We start from the raw sequence: 26,047 nt of genomic DNA, 5'->3' as shown, positions 1-26,047 counted from the left end.
TCACATCTGTGGCGGGATGGATCTGATACGGAACCAAACAATGTCACCTAATGACACGCAAAGGAATTGCTATTGAAAATTCTCCAGACCCAGTCTGAACCCTAGGGGTATTCACAAGGTGAGGAATCTACGGTTAGAAGTCTCTATCAGAAACACTGAGCACAAAACAAGTCCCTTAATTTTTCTATTAAAAGTAGACAGTGCGGTTTCGTCTTAGAAGCCACACAAACAGAAAATACAAAACAACTGCCCACAGGTTCCAGAGACACAGAGGGCCTCATTATGACCCTGGCGGTAGAGAACCGCCAGGGCCAACGGGGGCGGGAGCACCGCCGACAGTGCTCCCTTTGGGCATTCTGACCGCGGCGCTTTGGCCGCGGTCAGAACGGGAAAACCGGCGGTCTCCCGCCGGTTTTCCACTGCCCCTAAGAATCCTCCAAGGCGGCGCAGCTCGCTGCGCCGCCGAGGGGATTCTGACAATCCTTACCGCCATCCTGTTCCTGGCGGCTCGCCCGCCAGGAACAGGATGGCGGTAAGGATTGTCGTGGGGCCCCTGGGGGCCCCTGCAGTGCCCATGCCAATGGCATGGGCACTGCAGGGCCCCCCGTAAGAGGGCCCCGCTAGTATTTCACTGTCTGCGTAGCAGACAGTGAAATACGCGACGGGTGCAGTAGCACCCGTCGCACCTTCCCACTCCGCCGGCTCGATTACGAGCCAGCATCCTCGTGGGAAGGGAGTTTTTCCCTGGGCTGGCGGGCGGTCTTTTGGAGACCGCCCGCCAGCCCAGGGAAAAACTCATAATACCCTCCGCGGTCTTCTGACCGCGGAGCGGTATTATGGAGGGCGGCATCCTGGCGGGCGGCCTTCGCCGCCCGCCAGGGTCATAATGAGGCCCAGAGTCTTGTATTCTATCTCTGAATATATGCATCTAAAAACTCGGTTTCCAGGCTCTACTTGCATTAGGAATCTTCAACTTACAGAAGTAGCGGAAGTTGCAATGGCGTAAAGAATTCTTGAACTGAAATCCACGGGGTAGGGTTGAAGTAGGTAAATGACTCTGCAAAAAAAATTATCACATTAGGGGTATGAAGCTCTACATAGATGCACATACAATACAATACATCTTGTTCATAAGTGGTGGCCCTCGGTGTTTCAAAATACTTTTTTGAAAATTTCTGCTGTGAAACATTCATGGCTTCAACAAAGAGTGAAACACCACATTGACTTATCACTTTAAATAACCACAGACACAGAGTGCTTGTAGAAAACAGCACCAGCTACCCCAAACCATTTGAATGAGTCAGACAAAGGACTAGTAGTAGAAGATGAAGTACATCACATTGCCATTAATGTACAGTAAGCTATGCCACATCACAGTGGTGTGTTCCTGCTCCTATGCAGTGATACAACCCCACAGATTCAGACTGAAGGAAATCTGTAGTAGCAGCCATGCAAGAAACATGCATTTTCTCTGGTCCCTTGATCGGAACTCCCCTATGTTAGCTTCTGAACAATGACACTACACCCGGCTGCTGCTGTATGCCTCTGCATGTACTTGGAGAGAAGACTGGAAAGATGGCCAAAGCCAGATGTCTTCTCTGAATTAGTGAGTGGTTCTGTTGATACACAAACAAATTTGCTTGGATAACCAGGGGCCTAGGCAATGCAGACTTATTCACAACCTTTGCATAAATAACAATGAGTTCATAATACTCAATAATTGGCGTACTGTTATGCACCAACAACTCTAAACCCTGTGGTATGGGGCGCAATATGTCAATGCTGTAATGCGCACTAGTACCTGCCTGTGGTCCACACTATAAAAAAAAGACATAAGAGCGAATGAACGATGGTCAAAGCTGCGACTGAAAGACTGCCACTAATGGTCAAATGCAGTGTGAAAAGTCATCAACTAGGTTATGATCTAATGCAGTGTTCCTTACTCTGCAGTCTGGGGACCTCTGGGGGTCCGCGAAGCCTATTTAAGGGGACTGTGGCTGCTTAGAACAGTAAATAATATGAACTGATGAATAAAGTGCGTATAAATAAAGAAGCAAAATGCAAAACTGTATATTTTAAACCATGTAAATGTGAAGGGATCAGAAATTGTGGGCTAAAAATTAAGTCAGTATCGTAAGATTGATTCATGAGAACAGTCTGAGTGCATTTGACGGAATCTAGTATGGACAATGAGTGGCCACAACTGAATTTAGAAAAGCTCCAAACTTCCCATCTATTTGTTTGTGAATTAAATAAAATATTTAATCATCCGTGAATATGTTTGATGAACGCTTGTTTCTATATTTTTTTGTTTTGTGGTTGAAATCATCGAAAAAGTAAAGACTCTACTCTGTGGTGTGCCTGGATGCTAATAATTATTCAGTGGGGGTCCCTGGGTCCGCATAAGTCAAAAGGTTAAGAACCATAGGTCTAATGGATTTTCAATTATTTCTGCTTACTTATTTACACTGTCATGGTATGCACTAATTACTTTTGAACATCGAAGTGGGAATGTGTTGGCATTCGGACATGAAAATGAGCAGTTCTACAGTACCTAATGCACGAGGCACCCGAATTCAGCTACTGACACAAATTACCCAGCTCCTGCCATTTCTAGCTTGCCCAGAAACATTTACCCCCATGCTTACATCGAAGCGCCAATAAATTTATTATCTAATTACCTTGGGTGCGAAAGTTATGTGACTAATTTAGTCTACCAAATTAAGGCCCACACAACCCAAAGACATTCCCAACAAAGACAACGCTTAAATTCTGTTTGTACCTTCGGAGTTCTTCGTCCTCTTGTATGTCACCAAAAAATTCGTGGCTACTCTGTTTTCCACAATAAAAAGAAAAAATATTTTCAGATTGATGGTTTATTTTTATGCACTAAGAAAACCAATCATGCTTCAAATCAAAGTTAACCATTTCCTTTCGGAAACAAATGAGATTTCTTTTTAACAAAGTTGTTAGCAGAAGAACCAGCAGCAGACAAGCAAATACACAAATAACAACAAGCATTTATAATGCAAAAGGTCTTGCATTTGTGAGAATTAGAGCTATTGATGTTGTAAATGGCAGTGTCTTTCACCTATGTGTTTTGGTTTGGAGTGTGGTGGATGTATGTCAGGTGCCACAGCAACCCTCCCAGGCCTGTCGCTGCAGGGGAGGGGACACAAGGCCGCCATCTTGTGAATGTTTTGCCTCATTCCTACATACTGGCTGTGATACCCTAAAGATGCAACACTTTCTAGTGTGTTACTTCAACTTTTATAGCACCAAACAAGCCACAAAGAGGCACCTTCGTGGCATTTAACCTGGAGAATGAGGGGGGTCAAAAAACTTAGAAGCAAAGAAAAGGGGCAGCTATATATTTCTGTGTTAAGCTTTTAAAGAAATTATTCCTCTACATCGGCAATACCAGCCTAACTTTTAAAAACATTGACTGTATACAAAGAGAATAACAGAAGAGGCAGCTTAACTTAAAATGAATTGTTAGTGACTTTGTTAAGAACGGAACCTGCTTTGCAGTGCTATGAAATGGCAGAACCTGCAGTACCAAGCGCTATATTTTAAAAAAGGAGTTATTCCCAGACTGCCCCGACACGCACCAGACAAAGGGTAAAGGATTAGGCGTAAGGGCCAGAGCTGCCGACCTTGGAGCTGGGGAACACGGTTTGAGTCTCGTCACCAGCTCAACATCCCGTGATTTGGGGCAAATCTCTTCACCGCCCCTTGCTACCAAAAATGAATGTGTTCTTGTGTAATGTAACTGGTGCTCATGTGAAGCGCTGTATTGCGTTTGTATCCAATTTGTGCTATATAAAACTGCAAAAAAAAAAAGCGCTAGTAACTCACATAGAAGAGTTTCATGAGCAAGGAACCACTTAATCATGTAACACATAACGTGTATTTGTGAAGAGCAATAACACGTGTTCACTGTTACCCAACTCAATAGAACTCTTTTTTTTTTTTTTTTAATCGAACTTGGAAGAGTGAAAGGCTGAGTGGACCTGCTAGGATTCAAACCTATGGCCATGAGGTCTAGCACAGGAGTCTGGAGTGGAAACATTAGTTCACTGAGCCATCGGAACCGGCATAAAGTAGGATGCTTGCATGCATGTGCAGGGAACTGTAGAGCACACGACTAGGTGGGAAGCAATGGAGAAGTGAACAACGTAGAACTAGCGCCTGCGGAACTCCAGTGCGCTCTGAAATACCACTTCTAAGTTCAGCCACTAAGGGGACCAGCTCGTAAAGAAGAAAAACTTCTGTTTCCCCCACAAGAGTTTCCAGATCCCGTTTAGCACCCGAGGAGGTTCACAAGGATGAGACATCTGAGGTCGGAAGTATCCAACAGACCCAAGCTTACAAGAAAATAATGTATGCCTTACTTTTGAGAGCAAAAAAGATTTATAATTCAGAAATGCTGGTTTTGCTTCCAATTGTATCATGTGGAAATATATGCAGGAATATTTTCTGGTGAGAAAACAGAATTCACAAATGTCTGTGACGGTCGGAGATGTCCAGCGTAAGATGGAAGACTTTTTTTAATTCTAAAAAGGCAGGAACATCCAACTTTGACGAGGTTGGAAACCTGCGCGTGCAGCTTGTCAACCTCCTTTGTGATTCAGACGCTCTGTCTTATTATACTTTGTGCCTCCCGAGTCACCTGTTTCTTTAGTTAACTAACGAGGCACCATTTAATTTAGGGATTATCCCAACAATATTTAAAACAAAATAATGTGAAATGGTGCACTAACTGAACGGTAAATCTGGCTGCATTCGCAAAACAGCTTCAAATTACGGTTCGCTCAACTATTTATTCTGTGGGCTCGAGGGTCACTGAGTCTCATAACAAAGTACAGGGAGAAGCCTGTGGCAGCATTACAGGAACCAAACAAAAAAACCTGTTTCTAGACAAGATAACTTCATTCTTCAGGCTCAAAAAACAGGAAAGATGGCCAATGAGTGGTAAAAGGCTGTAAAGTAGCGAGTGGACGCTGACTGAGCAAGCGTATTTAAACTAATCACCTGTTCATGGGCTAAAGTGGTGTTACAAAGTTCTAGGTCCGTAGAATGTGTACTGAGCGCAGAGATCAACATTGTGTCCGGCCAGTGGGAACGTAAAACTACAAAAAATACTTTTTATTTATACCACTACAGTTGATTCATAACGCTGTTTGAATGTGATGCTACTTTCCGAAAAGCAGGTTACAAATCAGGAAATTATATAAAGGCCACGAAGACCCGATTGGTGCATTCCCTTACAAGTATATGATTAGACCGCAAACGAGAACAGGAACAAGTCGCTTATTCACGAAAAAAACAACTTCAATAGGTCCTGCAAGTTGCCCAGAGAGTCCTGCTAATGAGCCACTGTGCGGCGTAAATCTCCAGGAAATGCTGACCGTCGGCCCCCGCCCGCATCAAACACGGTGAGTGGCTCCATCCATTCTCTGCGGACAGCACACATTTAGAAGAGACCATGTGGGGATACCCGAAGGGGAGCAGCCTCGAAATCACAAGGGCTTTAATTACATCCAGCGCGAGCCACTTCTGCACAGTGAACAACAACCATTCATTATTGTTAGGGTGACCGCTCATTATGTGAAATATGCATCCTTGGGCCGCACAGGGACAAGCCTACGCATCTACTCACGTTCGGAATGATGGTTGGGCACAGCCATTTCTCCAGCAGAACATCACATATTTTGGACATATTCACATTGTTGACTTCCGCGATTTCATTCGCTGCTGAATGAATGTCTACCAAAGAAAATCAATATCAGTTAGTAAAAGTAACAATGAACATTTATTTATATATATATATATATATATATATACACACACACACACACTCGTGCACACCCTTTAAAGTGTTTTCTAGGCAAACGATTCAATTATGTACTTTGATAGGTCTTACTGTACGAATAGATTTTTATTGCCTCAATTAATAAAAAAAAAACAACGTTGTACAATAGGGAGTCATGGCAACAACCAATAAATGGGTCAATTTTAACTAATAAGTTCATTTAGAAACTTGGAATCTTCTAATTTAAACAGTTTTCACTACAATATAATTTTCTCCAGACAAGCAGAGGTAAATTCCATAAATCTGGCGAAGCATGCAGTCATTCTGGGATGGCTGCCACTGAGGACAGATAAGGTAGCTTTATTCCATGCCCTAATACCAAACTAATTAAAACGGTGTTAAAAGTTCCTTCTAAAAGAGGAAAGAGTAAAGCAAACAGAGCAAGAATGTTAAGGCTCCCTGTTTAAAATATAGGGTCACAACAGTGATGGATATCCCCGTCCGCTGAAATACAAATCCCGTAGGAAATAATGGGATTTATATTTCGGCGAATAGGATACCCGTCACCTTTGTGACAAAGCAACCTGTCCTCTGAAATCTAAATCAGGCCCTAAATAAGCTTCATCAAATAGTTTTATAATTTTCATGTGTTTTGTAGGCGGTGGCAGTATAAGGAGACTCGGGTACAGGTGGACCCAAGAGGCAACAAATTCACAGTAAGGCAAAAAAAGAGAGAACCTAAACATCTGAAATAAGAACATGGTCGTTTGTGGTCTATAATAGATTAATTTTGGTGCTGGAAGCCACTTCCTCCAACTTTCTGGTCCTGCAACTTCAACATTAGTTTGCCTAGACTATCTCCCAGTCTTGACCATCGAAAAATAACAGGCCCACCTGAGTCCTGAAGAACAAATTACTTATCTTCAGTAATGCCTTTTCTGGTAGAGACTATCTAACCGCAGATTCCTCACCATGTGAATTTCCCCAGGCTCCAAACTGGATCCGGAAACCTTTGCTACCCTCAGGTGTCAGCAGGTGGCGCCATGCAGCCCCACATCGAATTGTCCCACCCAATGATTGATTGTGGTTTATAAAGTGTGCAGTTGCCCAGAAGTATCATGGCGCTGAAGAAAGAATACAACTATAGGAACAAAAATAATTAATAACGTTAATGCTGGGGGAGACACAGGATTAAGACAGAAGGGTTTTTTAGGGACTTACGAAATCTGAAAAGATTGGGTTCACTGCAAATTGCGAGAGGTTTTCCAGCCTTGTGCCTTGATAACTGAAAAGACACGTCCACCAAGGCTCGCCTAACGAAATTTGGGCATAACTTCCCTGTTGGAAGAAGAGGAGCGCAGCAGTCTTGTTAGCCTGTTTCTTGTGAGCATTGTAGATAATGTAGTGACGTTGGGGGGATGTGAGGGGGAGTCATGGGGGAGGAGAGGGGGGAGTGGGGAGATGAATGGGTAAAGAAGGCCTTGTGACAAAAACAGAGGGCCTTAAAGACGCTCCTTTTTTTAACACAAAGCACATGTAGAGATGTGAGGTGCACTGAAAAGCTGACTTGGAGCCATCTCAAAGTAGATGCCTCCAAAATGGAAAAATACTCATATGTGGTGACAGGAAAAATTATGACCCAATGTGCGTCTGGCCTGACGATCTCGGACCACCTCCTCATTTATCCGAGGAAGTTAAAAACCTTGGAATTATCATGGACTCCAAGTTAACAATTGTAGGAAGTTGGCTCTGTATGCACTATTTCAAAGTAAGGAATAGTATGCACAGAGTCCAAGGGTTCCCCTTAGAGGTAAGATAGTGGCAAAAAGAGATAATACTAATGCTCTATTTTGTGGTAGTGTGGTCGAGCAGTAGGCTTATCAAAGGAGTAGTGTTAAGCATTTGTTGTACATACACACAGGCAATAAATGAGGAACACACACTCAGAGACAAATCCAGGCCAATAGGTTTTGTTATAGAAAAATATATTTTCTTAGTTTATTTTAAGAACCACAGGTTCAAATTCTACATGTAATATCTCATTTGAAAGGTATTGCAGGGTAAGTACTTTAGGAACTTTGAATAATCACAGTAGCATATATACTTTTCACATAAAACACAAATAGCTGTTTTAAAAGTGGACACAGTGCAATTTTCACAGTTCCTGCGGGAGGTAAAGTATTGTTAGTTTTAGCAGGTAAGTAAACCACCTACGGGGTTGAGATTGGGGTCCAAGGTAGCCCACCGTTGGGGGTTCAGAGCAACCCCAAAGTCACCACACCAGCAGCTCAGGGCCGGTCAGGTGCAGAGTTCAAAGAGGTGCCCAAAACACATAGGCTTCAATGGAGAGAAGGGGGTGCCCCGGTTCCAGTCTGCCAGCAGGTAAGTACCCGCGTCTTCGGAGGGCAGACCAGGGGGGTTTTGTAGGGCACCGGGGGGGACACAAGTCCACACAGAAAGTACACCCTCAGCAGCGCGGGGGCGGCCGGGTGCAGTGTGTAAACACGCGTCGGGTTTTCAATAGTTTCCTATGAGAGACCAAGGGGTCTCTTCAGCGATGCAGGCAGGCAAGGGGGGGCTCCTCGGGGTAGCCACCACCTGGACAAGGGAGAGGGCCTCCTGGGGGTCACTCCTGCCCTGGAGTTCCGATCCTTCAGGTGCTGGGGGCTGCGGGTGCAGGGTCTTTTCCAGCCATCGGGAATTTAGAGTTCAGGCAGTCGCGGTCAGGGGGAGCCTCGGGATTCCCTCTGCAGGCGTCGCTGTGGGGGCTCAGGGGGGACAACTTTGGTTACTCACGGTCTTGGAGTCGCCGGAGGGTCCTCCCTGAGGTGTTGGTTCTCCACCAGTCGAGTCGGGGTTGCCGGGTGCAGTGTTGCAAGTCTCACGCTTCTTGCGGGGAGTTGCAGGGGTCTTTAAATCTGCTCCTTTGAAACAAAGTTGCAGTCTTTTTGGAGCGGGGCCGCTGTCCTCGGGAGTTTCTTGTCTTTCTTGAAGCAGGGCAGTCCTCTGAGGATTCAGAGGTCGCTGGTCCTTTGGAAAGCGTCGCTGGAGCAGGTTTCTTTGGAAGGCAGGAGACAGGCCGGTAGGACTGGGGCCAAAGCAGTTGGTGTCTTCTGTTCTTCTTCTGCAGGGGTTTTTCAGCTCAGCAGTCCTCTTCTTCTTGTAGTTTCAGGAATCTAAATTCTTAGGTTCAGGGAAGCCCTTAAATACTAAATTTAAGGGCGTGTTTAGGTCTGGGGGGTTAGTAGCCAATGGCTACTAGCCCTGAGGGTGGGTACACCCTCTTTGTGCCTCCTCCCAAGGGGAGGGGGTCACATTCCTATCCCTATTGGGGGAATCCTCCATCTGCAAGATGGAGGATTTCTAAAAGTTAGAGCCACTTCAGCTCAGGACACCTTAGGGGCTGTCCTGACTGGCCAGTGACTCCTCCTTGTTATTCTCATTATCTCCTCCGGCCTTGCTGCCAAAAGTGGGGCCGTGGCCGGAGGGGGCGGGCAACTCCACTAGCTGGAGTGCCCTGCGGTGCTGGAACAAAGGGGGTAAGCCTTTGAGGCTCACCGCCAGGTGTTGCAGCTCCTGCCTGGGGGAGGTGATAGCATCTCCACCCAGTGCAGGCTTTGTTACTGGCCTCAGAGTGACAAAGGCACTCTCCCCATGGGGCCAGCAACATGTCTCGGTTGTGGCAGGCTGCTGGAACCAGTCAGCCTACACAGATAGTCTGTTAAGGTTTCAGGGGGCACCTCTAAGGTGCCCTCTGTGGTGTATTTCACAATAAAATGTACACTGTCATCAGTGTGCATTTATTGTGCTGAGAAGTTTGATACCAAACTTCCCAGTTTTCAGTGTAGCCATTATGGTGCTGCGGAGTCCGTGTTTGACAGACTCCCAGACCATATACTCTTATGGCTACCCTGCACTTACAATGTCTAAGGTTTGGCTTAGACACTGTAGGGGCACAGTACTCATGCACTGGTGCCCTCACCCATGGTATAGTGCACCCTGCCTTAGGGCTGTAAGGCCTACTAGAGGGGTGACTTATCTATACTGCATAGGCAGTGTGAGGTTGGCATGGCACCCTGAGGGGAGTGCCATGTCGACTTACTCGTTTTGTTCTCACCAGCACACACAAGCTGGCAAGCAGTGTGTCTGTGCTGAGTGAGGGGTCCCCAGGGTGGCATAAGATATGCTGCAGCCCTTAGAGACCTTCCCTGGCATCAGGGCCCTTGGTACCAGGGGTACCAGTTACAAGGGACTTACCTGGATGCCAGGGTGTGCCAATTGTGGAATCAAAGTACAGGTTAGGGAAAGAACACTGGTGCTGGGGCCTGGTTAGCAGGCCTCAGCACACTTTCAATTCAAAACATAGCATCAGCAAAGGCAAAAAGTCAGGGGGTAACCATGCCAAGGAGGCATTTCCTTACAACAATGAATGCCCAAGTGGACAAATGAGCACGAACAAGATTCATCACCTTGAAGACTCTGCGACGCATCTTCCCCTTCCTCGGATTTCCACACAAGGTGCAAGCTACTATCTCTCTTGTACTATCCAAACTGGATTATGCCAATGGCCTCTACCATGGAGTATTTCTATCTATTACGAAAAAACTTCAACTTATGCAAAACTCTGCTGCAAGGCTACTATTACATGTAAAGCCACAAGCCCACATCTCCCCTGCCTTGAGAGCACTACACTGGTTACCCGTTGCCAGAAGATCCACCTTCAAGCTGCTTTGTATCACCCACAAAGCTATACATGGAACAGGACCACTTTTTTTATTTTTTATTCAGAAACAAAATAACCAAATACATTCAACAAAGAAACCTCTGCTCAAGATTGGCACCCCGACTTAGAACACCACCATAAAAGAAAAAGACTATAGGTGGTACATCCTTCTCCTTTCAAGCAGTCAGATATTTCGTTACCGAAGGTAAGTAACTTGTACATCTGATAGAGACTTCTAGTTGCAGATTCCTTACCTTAGAATAGATACCCAAGCAATGCCATCCTCGGTGGTGGGCTGCGAACTAAGATCATACTAGAAAGTCCTGCAGGACCGAATGACCAAAGTAGCCGTCCCGACAGACCTGACTGTCCAGGCAGTAATGCTTAACAAACGTGTGCAGAGACGCCCACGCAGCTCCCTGACAGATATCCAGGACAGGAACTCCGCGTGCTAACGCAGTGGATGCAGCAGGGGCCCTGGTAGAATGAGCCAGCAAGCCGTCAGGAGGTTGCTTTTTTGTCAAAGCGTAGCACATTTTGATGCAAAGAAGCACCCATTGAGAGATGGTATGTTTCTGCATCGCCCTCCCTTTCTTCGCACCCACATAGCCAACAAAGAGTTGATCGTCCACTCGGAAGTCTTTAGTACGATTGAGATAGAACGTCAACGCTCTTTTTGGGTCCAGATGGTGGAGTCTCTCCTCCTCATGGGAAGGATGTTGGGGTGCGTAGAAGGTAGGCAAAGTGATGGACTGGCCTAAATGAAACGGTGTAACCACCTTAGGAAGGAAGGAAGCCCTAGTGCGTAACACCCCTTTGTCGGGGTGCACAGACAAGTATGGAGGCTTTGAAGAAAGGGCCTGAAGCTCACTCACCCTGCGAGCAGAGGTGATGGCGATGAGAAAGACACTTTTGAATGTGAGGAGCTGTAAGGGACAATTATGCATAGGCTCAAATCAAATCATTAACATTTATAAAGCGCGCTACTCACCCGTGCGGGTCTCAAGGCGCTAGGGGAAAGGGGGGGGGGTTACTGCTGCTCGAAAAGCCAGGTTTTTAGGAGTCTCCGGAATGCGGAGTGGTCCTGGGTGGTCCTGAGGCTGGTGGGGAGGGAGTTCCAGGTCTTGGCTGCCAGGAAGGAGAAAGACCTCCCATCTGCCGTGGAGCGGCGGATGCGAGGGACGGCAGCGAGCGCGAGGCCAGAGGAACGGAGGAGGCAGGTGGGGACGTAGAAGCTGAGGCATCGGTTGAGGTATTCCGGTCCCTTGTTGTGGAGGGCTTTGTGTGCGTGGAAGAGAAGTCGAAAGGTGATCCTTTTGCTGACTGGGAGCCAATGCAGGTGTCTCAGGTGTGCGGAGATGTGGCTGTTGCGGGGTACGTCGAGGATGAGGCGGGCCGAGGCGTTTTGAATGCGTTGCAGGCGATTTTGGAGTTTGGTGGTGGTCCCAGCGTAGAGGGTGTTGCCGTAGTCCAGGCGGCTCGTGACAAGGGCGTGGGTCACAGTTTTTCTAGTGTCGGCGGGGATCCAGCGGAAGATCTTGCGGAGCATGCGGAGGGTGAGGAAGCAGGCAGAGGACACGGCGTTGACTTGCTTGGTCATGGTGAGACGGGGGTCCAAGATGAAGCCGAGGTTGCGGGCGTGGTCTGTGGGGGTCGGTGCGGTGCCGAGGGCCACCAGGAGTCGTCCCAGGCGGACGGGGTGTTGCCGAGGATGAGGACTTCCGTTTTGTCAGAGTTCAGCTTTAGGCGGCTGAGCCTCATCCAATCTGCGAAGTCCTTCATACCCTCTTGTAGGTTGGTCTTGGCGCTGGCGGGGTCCTTGGTGAGGGAGAGTATAAGTTGGGTGTCGTCGGCGTAGGAGGTGATGATGATGTCGTGCTTGCGTACGATTTCGGCGAGGGGGCTCATGTAGACATTGAAGAGTGTCGGGCTGCAGATGATCTCGGTGGGGTCTGAGCGAAACGGTGGGAGGTAAACTCTTTGGGAACGGTTTGAGAGGAAGGAGGCGATCCAGTCCAGGGCCTGGCCTTGGATCCCGGTGGAGCGGAGGCGGGTGATTAGGGTGCGGTGACAGTGTCGAAGGCCGCCGAGAGGTCGAGGAGGATGAGGGCGACTGTTTCACCGTTGTCCATCAGGGTTCTGATGTCGTCTGTGACTGAGATGAGGGTGGTTTCCGTGCTGTGGTTGGTTCGGAATCCGGTTTGTGAAGGGTCGAGCAGGTTGTTGTTTTCCAGGAAGGTGGTCAGCTGTTTGTTGACGGTCTTCTCTATTACCTTGGCTGGGAAAGGCAGGAGAGAGATGGGGCGGAAGTTTTTCAGGTCGCTCGGGTCAGCCGCAGGTTTCTTTAGGAGGGGGTTGACTTCGGCGTGTTTCCAGCATTCGGGGAAGGTAGCAGAAGAAAAAGAAGAGTTGATGACGGCCTGGAGGTGCGGGGCGATGATGTTGTCGGCTTTATTAAAGATGAAGTGAGGGCAGGGGTCCGAAGGGGCGCCGGAGTGGATAGAGTTCATGATGGATTTGGTTTCTTCAGTGTTGATGTGGGTCCAGTTGTTGAGGGTGAAGGCCGGGGGTGCGGGTTCGGTGATGTTAGGTTGGGTCTGGGGTCCGAAGCGGTCGTGGAGGTCGCTGATCTTGCAGTGGAAGAAGGTGGCGAGGGATTCGCACAAATCCTGTGAGGGCGTGACGGCGTTTGCGTTTGGGTTGGAGAACTCCTTGACGATGCTGAAAAGTTCTCTGCTGTTGTGGCTGTTTTTGTCCAGTCTGTTGGTGAAAAAGTTCCTTTTGGCAGCGCGGATCAGGTGGTGGTGTTCGCGGGTAGCGTTCTTGAGGGCGGTCATGTTGTCAGCGGTGTGGTCTTTGCGCCAGGCCTTCTCGAGGGTGCTACAAGTTTTCTTTGATTCTTTGAGGGTGTCAGAGAACCAGAGAGGTTTTTTGGTGTTGGTCTGTCGATGCGTGCGTTTGAGGGGAGCAAGGTTGTCTGCGCAGTTGGAGATCCAGTTTGTGAGGCTGAGGGCTGCGTCGTTGGGGTCGGTGGTGAGGGTGGGTTGGTTGGCGGTGAGTGCGGAGAGGAGTTGCTCTTCGGGGATCTTGTTCCACTGTCGACGAGGGATGGGTTGAGTGCGGAGGTGGCGGGTCTCGCGTCGGAATGTGAAGTGGACACAGCTGTGGTCGGTCCAGTGTAGAGCGGAGGTGTGGCTGAAGAAGATGTGTTTGCTGGCGGAGAAGATAGGGTCGAGCGTGTGTCCGGCGATGTGGGTGGCGGTGTTCACCAGTTGCTTGAGGCCGAGGTTGGCGAGCAGGGCGGTGGTGTTGGGGTCGTTGTTCTGTTCCAGATGGAAGTTGAGGTCGCCTAGGAGGATGTAGTCCGGCGAGGCGAGGGCGTGCGGGGAGATGAAGTCAGCGATGGCGTCGCTGAAAGGGGCGCGCGTTCCGGGGGGACGGTAGACGAGGGATCCTCTGAGGGTGGTCCTGGGGTCGGTGCGGATTTGAAAATGCAGATGTTCAGCGGCGAGAGGGGTGTCTTCGGTGGAGGTGGTGATGCTGATGGAGTCTTTGAAGACGATGGCGATGCCTCCTCCTACTTGGTTGGTGCGGTCTTTTCTGGAGATCTTGTAGCCTTCGGGGATGGCAGTGGCGATGTCTGGAGCTGATGAGGCGTTCATCCAGGTTTCCGTGATGAAGGCGACGTCCGGAGCTGTGGAGTCCAGGAGGTCCCAGAGTTCAACGGCGTGCTTGTGGACAGAGCGAGCGTTGACCAGGATGCACTTGAGGTGGTTGATGGCGCGTGGGCTGGTGGTCGTGGTAGTTGCGTGGTGGAAGATGCGTTTGCAGGAGTTACAGGCGAAGGGTCCATGGGTGCGCTTGGGGTGGGCTTGGAAGTAGGTGTTGGAGCGCCCGGGGTTGAGGGCGTGGAGGGTGGTGGGGTCGTAGCGGGTCAGCGGGGTAGGGGAGGGCTGGGGACCAGGGGTCGTGGCACTGGGCGCGGGCCAGGAGCGGACGGGCACAGACGGGCTTGCCTCTGGCGCGCCAGCGGCACGGTCGCGCAGCGGCCGCCATAAGAGGGAGGAGGGGGGGGAAGGGGTCAGCTGGGGGCGAATGGGAGCTGGGGAGCGGGGGCGTGCAGGAGGTAGCGGCGGGAAAGCGCAAGGGGGTGGGGGACAGGTAGAGTGAGAAGAGCTGGGGGAGGGGGGTTTAAGGGTGGAGGGGGTTGAGTGTTAGAGTTTTAGGAGAATGGGGAGATAGATACGAGTAGGGTTGAAAAGATAGGGGAGGGGGGGTGGTAGAGGTGGGTGAGGGTGAGAGGTAGAGTGAGAGGATAGGGAGATAGGTAACAGAGGGGGTGTCGGGACGGGGGGAGAGATAGGGAAATAGATAGATGGAGAGATAGAAAAATAGGTAGATAGCAGGAGGGGGTGAGTGAGGGAGTTAGGTGGAGAGATAGGTAGAGGAGTGAGGGAGGCAGGTAGCGAAAGGGTAGCTGTGGGTGATAGTGAGAGATAGGTGGAGAGATAGAGGGGGGTGAGGCAGGAGCAGGAGGGCAGAGACAGGGGCGGGAAGAGACAGGAGTCGGAGAGGACCGAACAACAGAAGAAGCGAAGAACACAGAAGACCGGAAGAACACAGAAGAACAGAAGAACACAGAAGAACAGAAGAGAAGAACACAGAAGACCGGAAGAACACAGAAGAATCGAAGAACACAGAAGAACAGAAGAGAAGAACACAGAAGAACACAGAAGAACAGAAGAGAAGAACACAGAAGAACAGAAGAACACAGAGGAAGATGCAGGGGACGAAGAAGCAGAAGAGCAGACGAACAGAAGATCAACAAAGAAGATACAGAAGACGAAGAGCAGAAGGCAGAAGACCACAGAGCAAGATGAGGAAGAAGAGAGGCGACAGGAGAGGCTGAGGAGCACACAGAAGAAGAGAGAAGATGGGGAGAAGAAGAGTGCAGAAGAAGATTGCAGAGGAGGAGCGAGGAGGAAGAGACAGAGAGGAGGAAAAGAAGCAGGAGCAGGAGAGAGGGTGAGTAGCGCGGGGCAGGGCGAGGGGCTGGGAGGTACTTACTGTGAGGAGGGTCTCAGGAACTCAGGAACCTGGAGGAACTGCAGCGGCAGGGGGAGCGACCTACCCTTGGGGTACACATCAAGTAAGTAAGCACAAGATTAAGATCCCACTGAGGCATGATGAAGGGAGTGGGAGGAAATAAGTGGGTGAACCCTTTTAAGAACCTACTCACAAGAGGAGATTTAAAGAGTGAGGGCTGATAAGGAAGCCTAAGAAAGGCGGAAATGGCAGACAGATACCCCGTAAGTGTGCCCAATGCAGAGCCCTGCTGGGCTAAGGAAATAATTAATAGAAGAGCCTCTGAAAGAGGGGCAGATAGGGGGGGGTCAACAGATTTGTTGGTGCACCATGCCCCTAACCTGCGCAGATGATCTGCAACCACCGCCATCACTTTCGTGAACACCTGATGGGCACTGGTAAGGCTGAAAGGGAGCACAGTAAATTGAAAGTGCTCGTGACCTACCACGAATTGTAGGTAACGTCTGTGGGCAGGCAGGATGGGGATGTGGAAATAAGCGTCCTGCAAGTCCAACGCTACCATCCAGTCTCCTAGGTCTAAGTCAGACAGAACCTGAGCCAGGGTGAGCATTTTGAACTTCTCCTTCTTGAGGAAGGAATGGTTTCTTACCTGTAACTCCAGTTCTCTCGTAGGGGTATTTCCATGATAGTCATAAGCACTGAATAGTTCCGCGCGCCTGCGGGGACCCCGGAGCACTGTTGTGTAGTATATTCTTAAGTGCAATCATCAGCTCCTTGACAAAAAAGGTCTGTGAAAAACACTTAAGAATAACAATGTGCAGCCTATGTGAACAGCTACACAGGCCAAATTGTTAGAAGAAAAAAACAGTTGTAGTGTAAATTCACGTTTAAACCTCTATTTATTCTATAAATACATTCTCATATTTTATTTACACCTCTCATGAGAATAAAACAATGTAGGGCAGTGTAGCCCATAGGCTGCCATTATACAGAATGAAAATAGAGCTGTGCCTTTAAGAAAGTAAAGTCTTCCTGTTTCCCATCATGCACAGCAAAAGGCAGTTGCCTCAGTTCTTTTTTGGAGGCTATTAACCTGACATGAAGAAAAACAAAACATTTGTTGGAGTACCAACCTCCATAATATTCATGTTCTATGTCAACTCCACCGGGGAGGAGGGAGGGTTGCTTATGACTATCATGGAAATACCCCTACGAGAGAACTGGAGTTACAGGTAAGAAACCATTCCTTCTCTCGTAGGGGATTTCCATGTATAGTCATAAGCACTGAATAGAGTAGCAAGCCCATCCCCATAACCGCGGTGGAGTAGATATAAGAATACTGAGAAAAACATGAATCATGCAAACAAATTCTTGAGCAAAGCCTGTCCAACCTGAGCATCTGCCCTAGCGTCTGTATCAAGGCAGTAATGCTTAGTAAAGGTATGGACCGACCTCCAAGTGGCAGCCTTGCATATTTCTGCAAAAGGGACATTTCTCATCAAGGCTACAGTAGCTGCTTTCCCTCTGGTAGAGTGGGCTTTTGGCCTACCACCAAGGGATTTGTTTGCTAACTGATAACATAACATTATACATGAAACAATCCACCTGGATAAAGATTGTTTACATGTGCCCAAACCTGTTCTGATTGGGCCATAGTTAATAAAAAGCTGTTGTGATTTTCGTAAGCTTTTTGTCCTGTCCAAGTAAAATTTCAAGACTCTCTTTACATCCAGAGAGTGCAGAGTTCTCTCAGCAGGAGTAGCTGGATTCTGAAAGAAAGTCGGTAATGAAATTGTTTGGTTCACATGGAAGTCGGAGACTACCTTAGGTAAAAATTTTGGATGAGTTCTCATTACCACTTTTGCAGAATCAAAAACCGTGTAGGGTTCCTGAGCGCAAAGGGCCTGGATTTCGCTGACCCTACGCGCTGAAGTGATTGCCACCAGAAAAGCAGCTTTCCATGTGAGATGTTGCAGCGATGCCTTATGTATCGGCTCGAATGGCGGCAGCATCAGACGTGATAAGACAACGTTCAGTTCCCATGGAGGAGAAGGCTTTCTAATGGGAGGAAAAACCTTCTTTAAACCTTCTAGGAAATCCTTAATAATCGGAATCCGAAAAAAGGAAGTTTGTGAAGGACTCTTTCTGTATGCCGTGACAGCCGCCAAGTGAACTTTTATTGACGACAGTTGTAAGCCCGATTTTGCCAAACTTAACAAGTATGGCAGGATAGATTGTTCTCCACAGGAAACCGGGTCAATGTTGTTGTGTAAACACCAAATGCAGAATCTCTTCCACTTGCTTGCATAGGCTGATCGTGTGGAAGGGCGCTTTGCTTCCTTCAGAATTTCCATACAGTCCTGAGGTAGGTTCAAGTGTCCATATTGCACTAGCTCAGGAGCCATGCTGCCAAACTCAACGATGAGGGGTTGGGATGAGATATCTGCCCTCTGAACTTCGTGAGCAGGTCCGGACGATATGGTAGCCTGATGTGTGGTTTGAGTGACCGGTGAAGAAGGTCCGGGAACCACCACTGGCGTGGCCACTCCGGAGCAATTAGGATCATTTTGGTCTGAGCATTGGACAGCTTCTGGAGGACCGCCGGAATCAGGGGAAGCGGTGGAAAGGCGTAAAGAAATGCTCCTGACCAGCTTATCCATAGGGCATTCCCCAATGTCCCTGGATGGTAATATCTGGAGGCGAAGTTTTGGCATTTTTTGTTGTCTGGGGTTGCGAAAAGGTCTGTAGAGGGGGTACCCCAGAGTGCGAAAATGGAATGAACGACGTCGTCGTGTAGTACCCATTCGTGGTTCTCGTCCATTACCCGACTGAGGGCATCCGCTTGAACATTCTGGATGCCGGGCAGGTGAGTTGCCACTAGCGACAGGTTCCTGGCTAGAAGCCAATGCCAGATTGTCTGAGCCTCTCTGGATAAAATTCTGGACCTGGTGCCTCCTTGTTTGTTCACGTAGTACATAGTGGCCACGTTGTCTGTCTGGAGAAGGAGAGTTTCCGTTCTCAGAGAGGGAAGGAAGGCTTTGAGCGCAAGGTGGACTGCGCGAAGTTCCAGCAGGTTGATGTGATAGAGACTCTCTCTCTGTGACCACTCTCCTTGGACTCGAAGATGTTCCATGTGCGCCCCCCATCCGAGCAGTGACGCATCTGTTACGATGGTTTGAGATGGAGGCCGTTGTTGGAACGGAATCCCCACCAAGAGATTGCTGGGTAAACACCACCACTTGAGGGATTGTAGGGTGTGAGGAGAAAGAAGGACTTTGTTCTCCCAATCGTCCCTCAGTTGACACCACTGATCCTCCAGATTTTCCTGCAATGGTCTCATATGGAGGCGAGCATTGGGAACCAGATGGATACAAGACGCCATCGAGCCCAGTAGAGAAGCTATTATTCTTGCAGTGGCTTGAGGTCTTTCCTGCAGTTGTTTGCACTTTTGGAGAATCGATAACCGTCGTTCCTCCGAAGGAAACACCTTTCCTAGCCTGGTATCTACAATGGCCCCTAAGTAATGCAACCTCTGAACAGGTGTTGCTGTAGATTTCAGGAGATTGACTTGAAGACCAAGTTTTTGCAGCAGTTGTAGAGTCCATTCGAAATGCTGTTGTGCCTCGAGACCACTGGAGGCCTTTATGAGCCAATCGTCTAGATAGGGGTAGACGAATATTCGCTGTTTCCTCAAGTGGGCGGCTACTACCGCCATGCATTTGGAAAAAGTTCTCGCCGCTGATTTTAGGCCGAAAGGTAGAACTGCAAATTGGTAATGGCGTTTCCGACTGTGAACCTTAGGAATTTTCGATGTTTCTTGGTTATTGGGATATGAAAGTAAGCGTCGCAAAGATCTATTGCACAGAGCCAGTCGCCCTGACGTAGATGTGGGTAAATTTGGTGTAAGGCTAACATCCTGAATTTTTCTTTGCGAATCCATTTGTTTGCTGTCCTCAGATCTAAAATGGGACGAAACTCTTGTTTGTCTTTTTTCGGTACAAGGAAATATCTCGAATAAATCCCCTTCCCTTGCTGGCTGATGGGAACGGGTTCTATGGCTCTTTTCTGCAATAGAATATTGACCTCTAACTGAAGAGCTTCGAGATGGCGGTTGGCTGTTTTGGGTGGAACAGATGGTGGAGAACTGGTGAATCTGAGAGCGTAACCATGTCTCACAATATTCAATACCCAGGCGTCTGTTGTGATGCGTAGCCACTCGTCCAGATGATTTGAGATACTTCCCCCTACCGGAGTGGATAACGGAGGAGGGGGAAGCAAAGATTCAGGGCTTAGACGTGGGAGCCTGTCGAGTTGCCTGAGTTTGAGGTGTTGAACGACCCCTTGTCGACCTTCGCTGAGTGGAGAAACCCCTTTGATGCTGCTGTTGTTGCTGCTGCTGGGGGCGCGAAGACATCCAGTGTGGCGACTGATACCGGTGTGTGAAAAGTCGTCGTTGATATGGCCGGAAAACCTTTCTTTGTTCTTTCGGTCTTTCCATGCCTACCGCTTTCAGGGTATCTAGTTCAGCCTTCATTCTAGCCATCTCGTCATCGGCATGAGAACCGAACAAGGTGGAGCCCGAGAAAGGCAAGTTTTGTATTCGCTGCTGCGCTTCAGGTTTGAGTGATGTAAGTCTCAACCATGCATGCCTTCTGAGCGCTATCCCGTGTGCATAATTGTGTGCGGATAGCACCGAAGAGTCAGCTGCAGCACTTATAATTTGGTTAGAAACCATGGCTCCCTCACCCACGACCTCCAGGAAATCTTCCCTTTTATCCTTAGGAAGATGTTCCGCAAACTGCATTAAAGAGTCCCAGAGGGCACGGTCGTATCGCCCTAATAACGCAGTAGCGCTGGCTGCCTTCATCGTGACGGCTGCAGTAGAACATACTTTTCGTGCTGCAGCATCTATCTTTCTGCTCTCTTTATCTGGAGGCGAAGAAGAAGACGGTGAGGTTGAATGCAGTTTCTTTGCCGCTACTATGACCACCGAATCAGGTACTGGGTCCGACCTCAAGAATAGAGGATCTTGTTCTGGTGGACGATATTTTTTAATAAGTCTGGAAGGAGCAGACTTTGTTGCGGCCGGTGCAAGGAAAATATCCATTGCTGGTTCGAGGAGACCTGGAACCAGTGGAAGCAAAGGTCTGGAAGATGTCCTGTGATGCAAAGTCTCGAAGATCACTGACGTCGATGGGGCAGGTACCACCAGCGGGATGTTCAGCTTGGTCGCCCCTCGTACTAAGACCTCCTGGAACGTATTCACATCATCTATGGGGGACACTCTCGGGGACAGTGAGTCCGATAGGGTTGGAGAGTAGTCCCGTGTAGACGAAGAAGAACGCCTGTGATGTGAATGCTGAGATCTCTGTGATTCATGACGGTGCCGAGAGGAAGAAGAGCGTCTAGAGGAATGTCCAGAACGTCTTACAGACCGCGTTGGAGTCCTCAAAACAGACTCTGAAGGAGGAGCCGGAAGAGGCGCCGTAGGTGTTACCGGCGTCTGTGGCAATGGTGATTGTCGAGGAGAGAGTTGTGGAGACGCTGGAAGGAGGATGAGTGAGGCCGAGGATTCTGAGGTTGTATAAACCCTTCTAGGTCTTTTTGATTGTCTCGACGTCGACACACTCCTCGACGTCGAAGTACGGTGACGGCGAGTGCCCTTCGACGTCGATTCTTCTCGCCGTTGAGAATCTCTCGACGACGACCCTCGACGTCGCCGTGATGACGGTGAACGCCTACGGCGTCGAGCACCCCTCGACGTTGATCGCTCTCGCCGTGTCGACGGCGAGCCGGATTCAGATCTCCTCGACGTGGAACGTCCTCGCCGTGTCGACGGCGACCCAGATCTCGACGGCGAAAATCCACGCCGTCTCGACGGCGAAATCGTCGTCGAGCAATGTCTCTTTCTCGCCGGCGAACCACTCCTCGACGGCGAGCATGTTGGCGCCGTTCCTTGCCTCGACGTCGACGCCCTCGATGTCGTCGGAGACCTGTGCCGTTTTTGAGCCGGTCTGGTCGGAGTTATAGAGGAAACAGTGTGAGCCCTGGTAGAAGACTGACCTTCTCCTCGCTCTGTGGTAGAATGACCACTTTTCCTCCTGTCCTCTTTCGCCTGGAGTCGGATCTTCTCCCTGTCACGAAGGGTCCTTCTGGAGAAGGTTTTGCAGATGTCACACGACTCCGGTTTGTGGCTGGAAGGAAGGCAAATTATGCAGACCCGATGTGGATCTGTTTTGGCCTTTTTTCTGCCACAAGAAGGGCATTTGTCAAACAGTGAAGGCATTTCTGAAGTAGAAAAACCTCAAAATTCTGTCAGAATCTAACAGAAAACAATTAGAAAATGATCACTCAATGTTAAAAACGTCGAGTGAAATTGAAATTCAAAAGATTTTAAATGAATTTCTGTCACAAAAGGATTTTGTGAGGTAGAGCTCAATGCTTCAGGGTCCTGTCAGAAAGGAGCCGGAAAAAAGAACTGAGGCAACTGCCTTTTGCTGTGCATGATGGGAAACAGGAAGACTTTACTTTCTTAAAGGCACAGCTCTATTTTCATTCTGTATAATGGCAGCCTATGGGCTACACTGCCCTACATTGTTTTATTCTCATGAGAGGTGTAAATAAAATATGAGAATGTATTTATTTATGTATTTATAGAATAAATAGAGGTTTAAACGTGAATTTACACAACAACTGTTTTTTTCTTCTAACAATTTGGCCTGTGTAGCTGTTCACATAGGCTGCACATTGTTATTCTTAAGTGTTTTTCACAGACCTTTTTTGTCAAGGAGCTGATGATTGCACTTAAGAATATACTACACAACAGTGCTCCGGGGTCCCCGCAGGCGCGCGGAACTATTCAGTGCTTATGACTATACATGGAAATCCCCTACGAGAGAAGTAGTTCAGGTCCCGAAGATCTAGGATAGGGCGCAAGCCTTTGTCCTTCTTTGGCGGTCTTTGGGAACATCCTCGACGCACCAAAGGTCGCACCAAAAATGTTTGACAAAACGTCGAATTCAGCCAAAAAATAGCCGAGGGTAGCTCTCTCTCGGATCAGCGTGTGGCGCGAAGAAAAGAACTGGCGTCACTGTGCGAGGGCGGCGTCTATGTACTACTCCCGATGTCATCACAGCGACCACGACGCCTACGGAGTCGACCGACGCCACCTATCGACGCGCAAGGGTATTGCTCGAAGAAAAAATCTCCGGATCCAGTCTGACACCGGAGGGAAAATTCTAAGGTAAGGAATCTGCAACTAGAAGTCTCTTTCAGATGTGTATATGTGTGTATATAAATAAAAATAAATACAATAAAATCTATACATAAAACTCAAATTATAAATAAGTACATTAAAATAAAAAATACAAAATAATAAATAAATTAAATAAAAAATAAAAAAAAATATATATATATATATATAATAAAATTATAAATAAAACATAATCTAAATTTACTCTTGTAAACTTTACTTTGTCTACCCATCACCATATGTCATGTCTCTGTCAATCTATCCTCCATCCACACTCTGACTCATCCCAAACCCATTCTACTACTTTCATCTCCAACATAGCCCTGCCTAAGCTCTTCCCTCCTCTTCCACATCTAGCTCACCAAAACCTCACTTTACTACCATGATCTACCAAACAACCCTAATAAATTCTCCCTCATTTATCTCACCTTTGACTCATCCAAAACCCCTCCAGCTACTATGATCTCCCTAACCATTTCCACAGACTCTTCCCTCCTCCATCTCTCTTACTCATCCCAAGCCTCATCCTATTACTATAAACTCCCAAAGAACACTTCTGGAATCTTCCCTCCTCTATCCCTCCATTACTCTAGTCAATCAAACTAATAAACTCACATATCCTCTGCTCAAATTAAGTCATAAAAATACTAAAACTGAACTCATATTTCCCTATACTAATCCACCACTAATTCCTCTTGGGTTCCGGAGTAGCTTGCTAATGGCTGAAAAAGCGCTTTGACGCCTCATCAGGGGTAGTAAGCGCTATATAAATACTATTACAATACAATACACACAGACCGTTACAATGAATCTAGCTGATGCGTTCTGAATTTACTACAGTCTGTGCATTCAGTAGGCCGACGAGGCGTGCAAATAAGGCTAATATTCTAGCCTCTTGATTATCAATAACTGAACTTGCAGTTGTCTGGAGTATTGAGGTGTAATCTAATAATTTTCTTCAGTACCACCTTAATAATGAAAAAACAAGTTGCCATGAGTTTTCTAATGCAAGGTTTGAAGGACAACATTGGGTCAACTAGGACTCCCAGGTTTCGAACACTGGCAGCCGGAGTGGGACATATGCCTAAAAATTTCGACCACCAGAAAGGGGACCAGGTGAAGGGGCTTGTGAATCCCAGGGCGTCTGTTTCGTTGGAATTGAGGCAGAGCATTGGTGTTCATCTAACTTAACAAATCAACTAAACAGCTTTTAAAACGGCCCAGCAGAAGATTAAAGTTGTCTCCCAGACACAGCATGATCTAGGTGTTACTTGCGTATGCGTAAAATTTATATCCAAAGATAGCAATCAGATTTGCCAGTGGCGTAACATACACATTAGAAAGTGAAGGGCTAAGAGCTGAGCCCTGGGGGACCCGCATCTTAAATCTCTAACCTTGGACAAAAAGGTGGCAGATAGACCCCCTGTTTTCTAGCCTTCAGGAAGGATTTGAACCCTATCAGTACCTTTTCTTGGGTGTCTATCCATCGCAGCCTGTTTAGTGGGATGGGGTGTGAGACTGTCAGAGGCTTTTGACAAGTCAAGTAGAATCGGCTGCAGGACCTCCTGATTCCAATATCATAAGGACGTCATTGGTGGCAGCAATCCGTATGGTCTCTGTGCTTCTTGTTCTTCTCAAAACAGATTGGTAAGGATTGAGGGTATTGTTTACTTCTAGATAATGTGATGACTATGAATTACCCAGCTTTCTGGAATCTTGGTGACGAAGGGGAGAAGAGAAGGGGGATAGTTTGCTGGGATAATGGGATCGATAAAGGGTTTCTTTACAAGTTAAGTTACAAGAGCAGTTTTAAAGAAAAGCGGCATATTGAGAGATTTATTACAGATGGCTGTAATTATGCGAGTGACTGTAGGAGGGATAAGTTTAAAGATTCTTGCTGGACAAGTATCCAGCGGGAATCCAGAGTTAATGGTCTTTATTTCACCCTGGGTCACTCCCTCTGACAAAAGAGTGAAGTAAATGCATGATGGAGGTTCTCTGATATCTGGCTCCTTGAGGGCAACTGGGGGAAGCAGGCAGAGTGAGGAAAGGTTATTTGAGATCTTATAGTGGAAGAAATCAGCCATATCTAGCAATAGTCGTGTGTGGGGGAGGGAAGGGATCATTGTGTAGGCACAGAGTCATCACCACTAGCCAAAGATTTATAGAGAATTTTTTTTGTTGGATTTTTTCCAGATAAAATTTTATTTTGACAATAGTTTGACCAAGCAGTTAATAACAGTGCTTTACAGGTCTTCAATTCGGATTTATAGGCCAGCTTCTCTATGTGGGCGTAGGTGAGCCTCCCAGCCTTTTGTAGTTTTTTTACACTTTCTTTTACCTGGTACAAGGTCTGATGAGTACCATCAGGCAGGGAGAGTTGCCTGGTGGCATGTACTTGATTTCAGAGGCAGAGCTTCATCTAAAGCTCTAGTGATCGAATTGCTGAATTAATTTATATAAGAATCATTATCCCTATCAACTTGATCAGGTTGCAAGGTTTCTGAACAGTGATTTAGCTTATCAATATCGGATTTAGAGCACGCCCCATAGGTGGTGTTTGGGGTTGATGGTACTCTGATAAGTTGTAAGTCATTCACTAGCAATAAAAAAACACTGGCTCATTATGTGTCCAGGGGAGTTGTAATAGAACCGATTTTGGCATTGTTAGACTTGCCATATATGTGGTCAATTATATGGCCTGCCAGATACGTGGATGCCTGGGCATGTTGATAAATCTCAAATGTAGAGAAAATATTCCTACATTTCAGTGCATTAATGTAAGCAGTATTGTCTGTGTGGATGTTAAACTTATCACAATACAATTAGATAGTCAGTGTCCAGATACATAGTGGCAATTACTCCTTGAAGTGAAAGTAAAACAAAAATGTTGGTGGGCTAGGTGGTCTGTAAAGCAGAATTCTAATTGAACAATTAGTGTTGACTGAGACCAAAATGCTAAGTACTTCAGTGTCTTGAAATGGCTGGATGCTCCACGTGGATCTGGCAAGAGTCTTTTTACATAATAGCGATATCCGCCTCCCACCGTTGCAACATCGGGGCTGCATATATGCGCCACCTCTCCATCATGACATCAGTTTCTTTCTGATCTCCGTCCGCGACACTGTATGCAGAGTCCCTGATATCAGAGTATGGCAGTGTGTAGAATTTGTTTTTTAATGTATGAGATCATTACACAGAACAAGGAGTA

General features: G+C 47.6%; 1 protein-coding gene across 2 annotated transcripts in view; it reads right to left on the bottom strand.

The window, feature by feature from the left end:
- The window catches only part of KNTC1 (kinetochore associated 1), a 495,394-nt gene that overhangs the window by 122,063 nt on the left and 347,284 nt on the right, over positions 1-26,047 (bottom strand). For both annotated transcript variants that reach the window (XM_069214955.1, XM_069214954.1), the window contains exons 51-53: positions 5,663-5,769; positions 2,783-2,832; positions 979-1,057 (exon numbers count right to left, since the gene is read on the bottom strand). In XM_069214955.1, coding sequence (XP_069071056.1) covers positions 979-1,057; positions 2,783-2,832; positions 5,663-5,769 — 236 coding nt within the window. The remainder of the gene's footprint in view (positions 1-978; positions 1,058-2,782; positions 2,833-5,662; positions 5,770-26,047) is intronic.

This window comes from Pleurodeles waltl, chromosome 11 (assembly GCF_031143425.1).
Source record: "Pleurodeles waltl isolate 20211129_DDA chromosome 11, aPleWal1.hap1.20221129, whole genome shotgun sequence".
Taxonomy (NCBI): Eukaryota; Metazoa; Chordata; class Amphibia; order Caudata; family Salamandridae; genus Pleurodeles; species Pleurodeles waltl.
The sequence above is the reverse complement of the archived record's forward strand: the minus strand, read 5'-3'. Positions and strand labels throughout refer to the sequence as shown.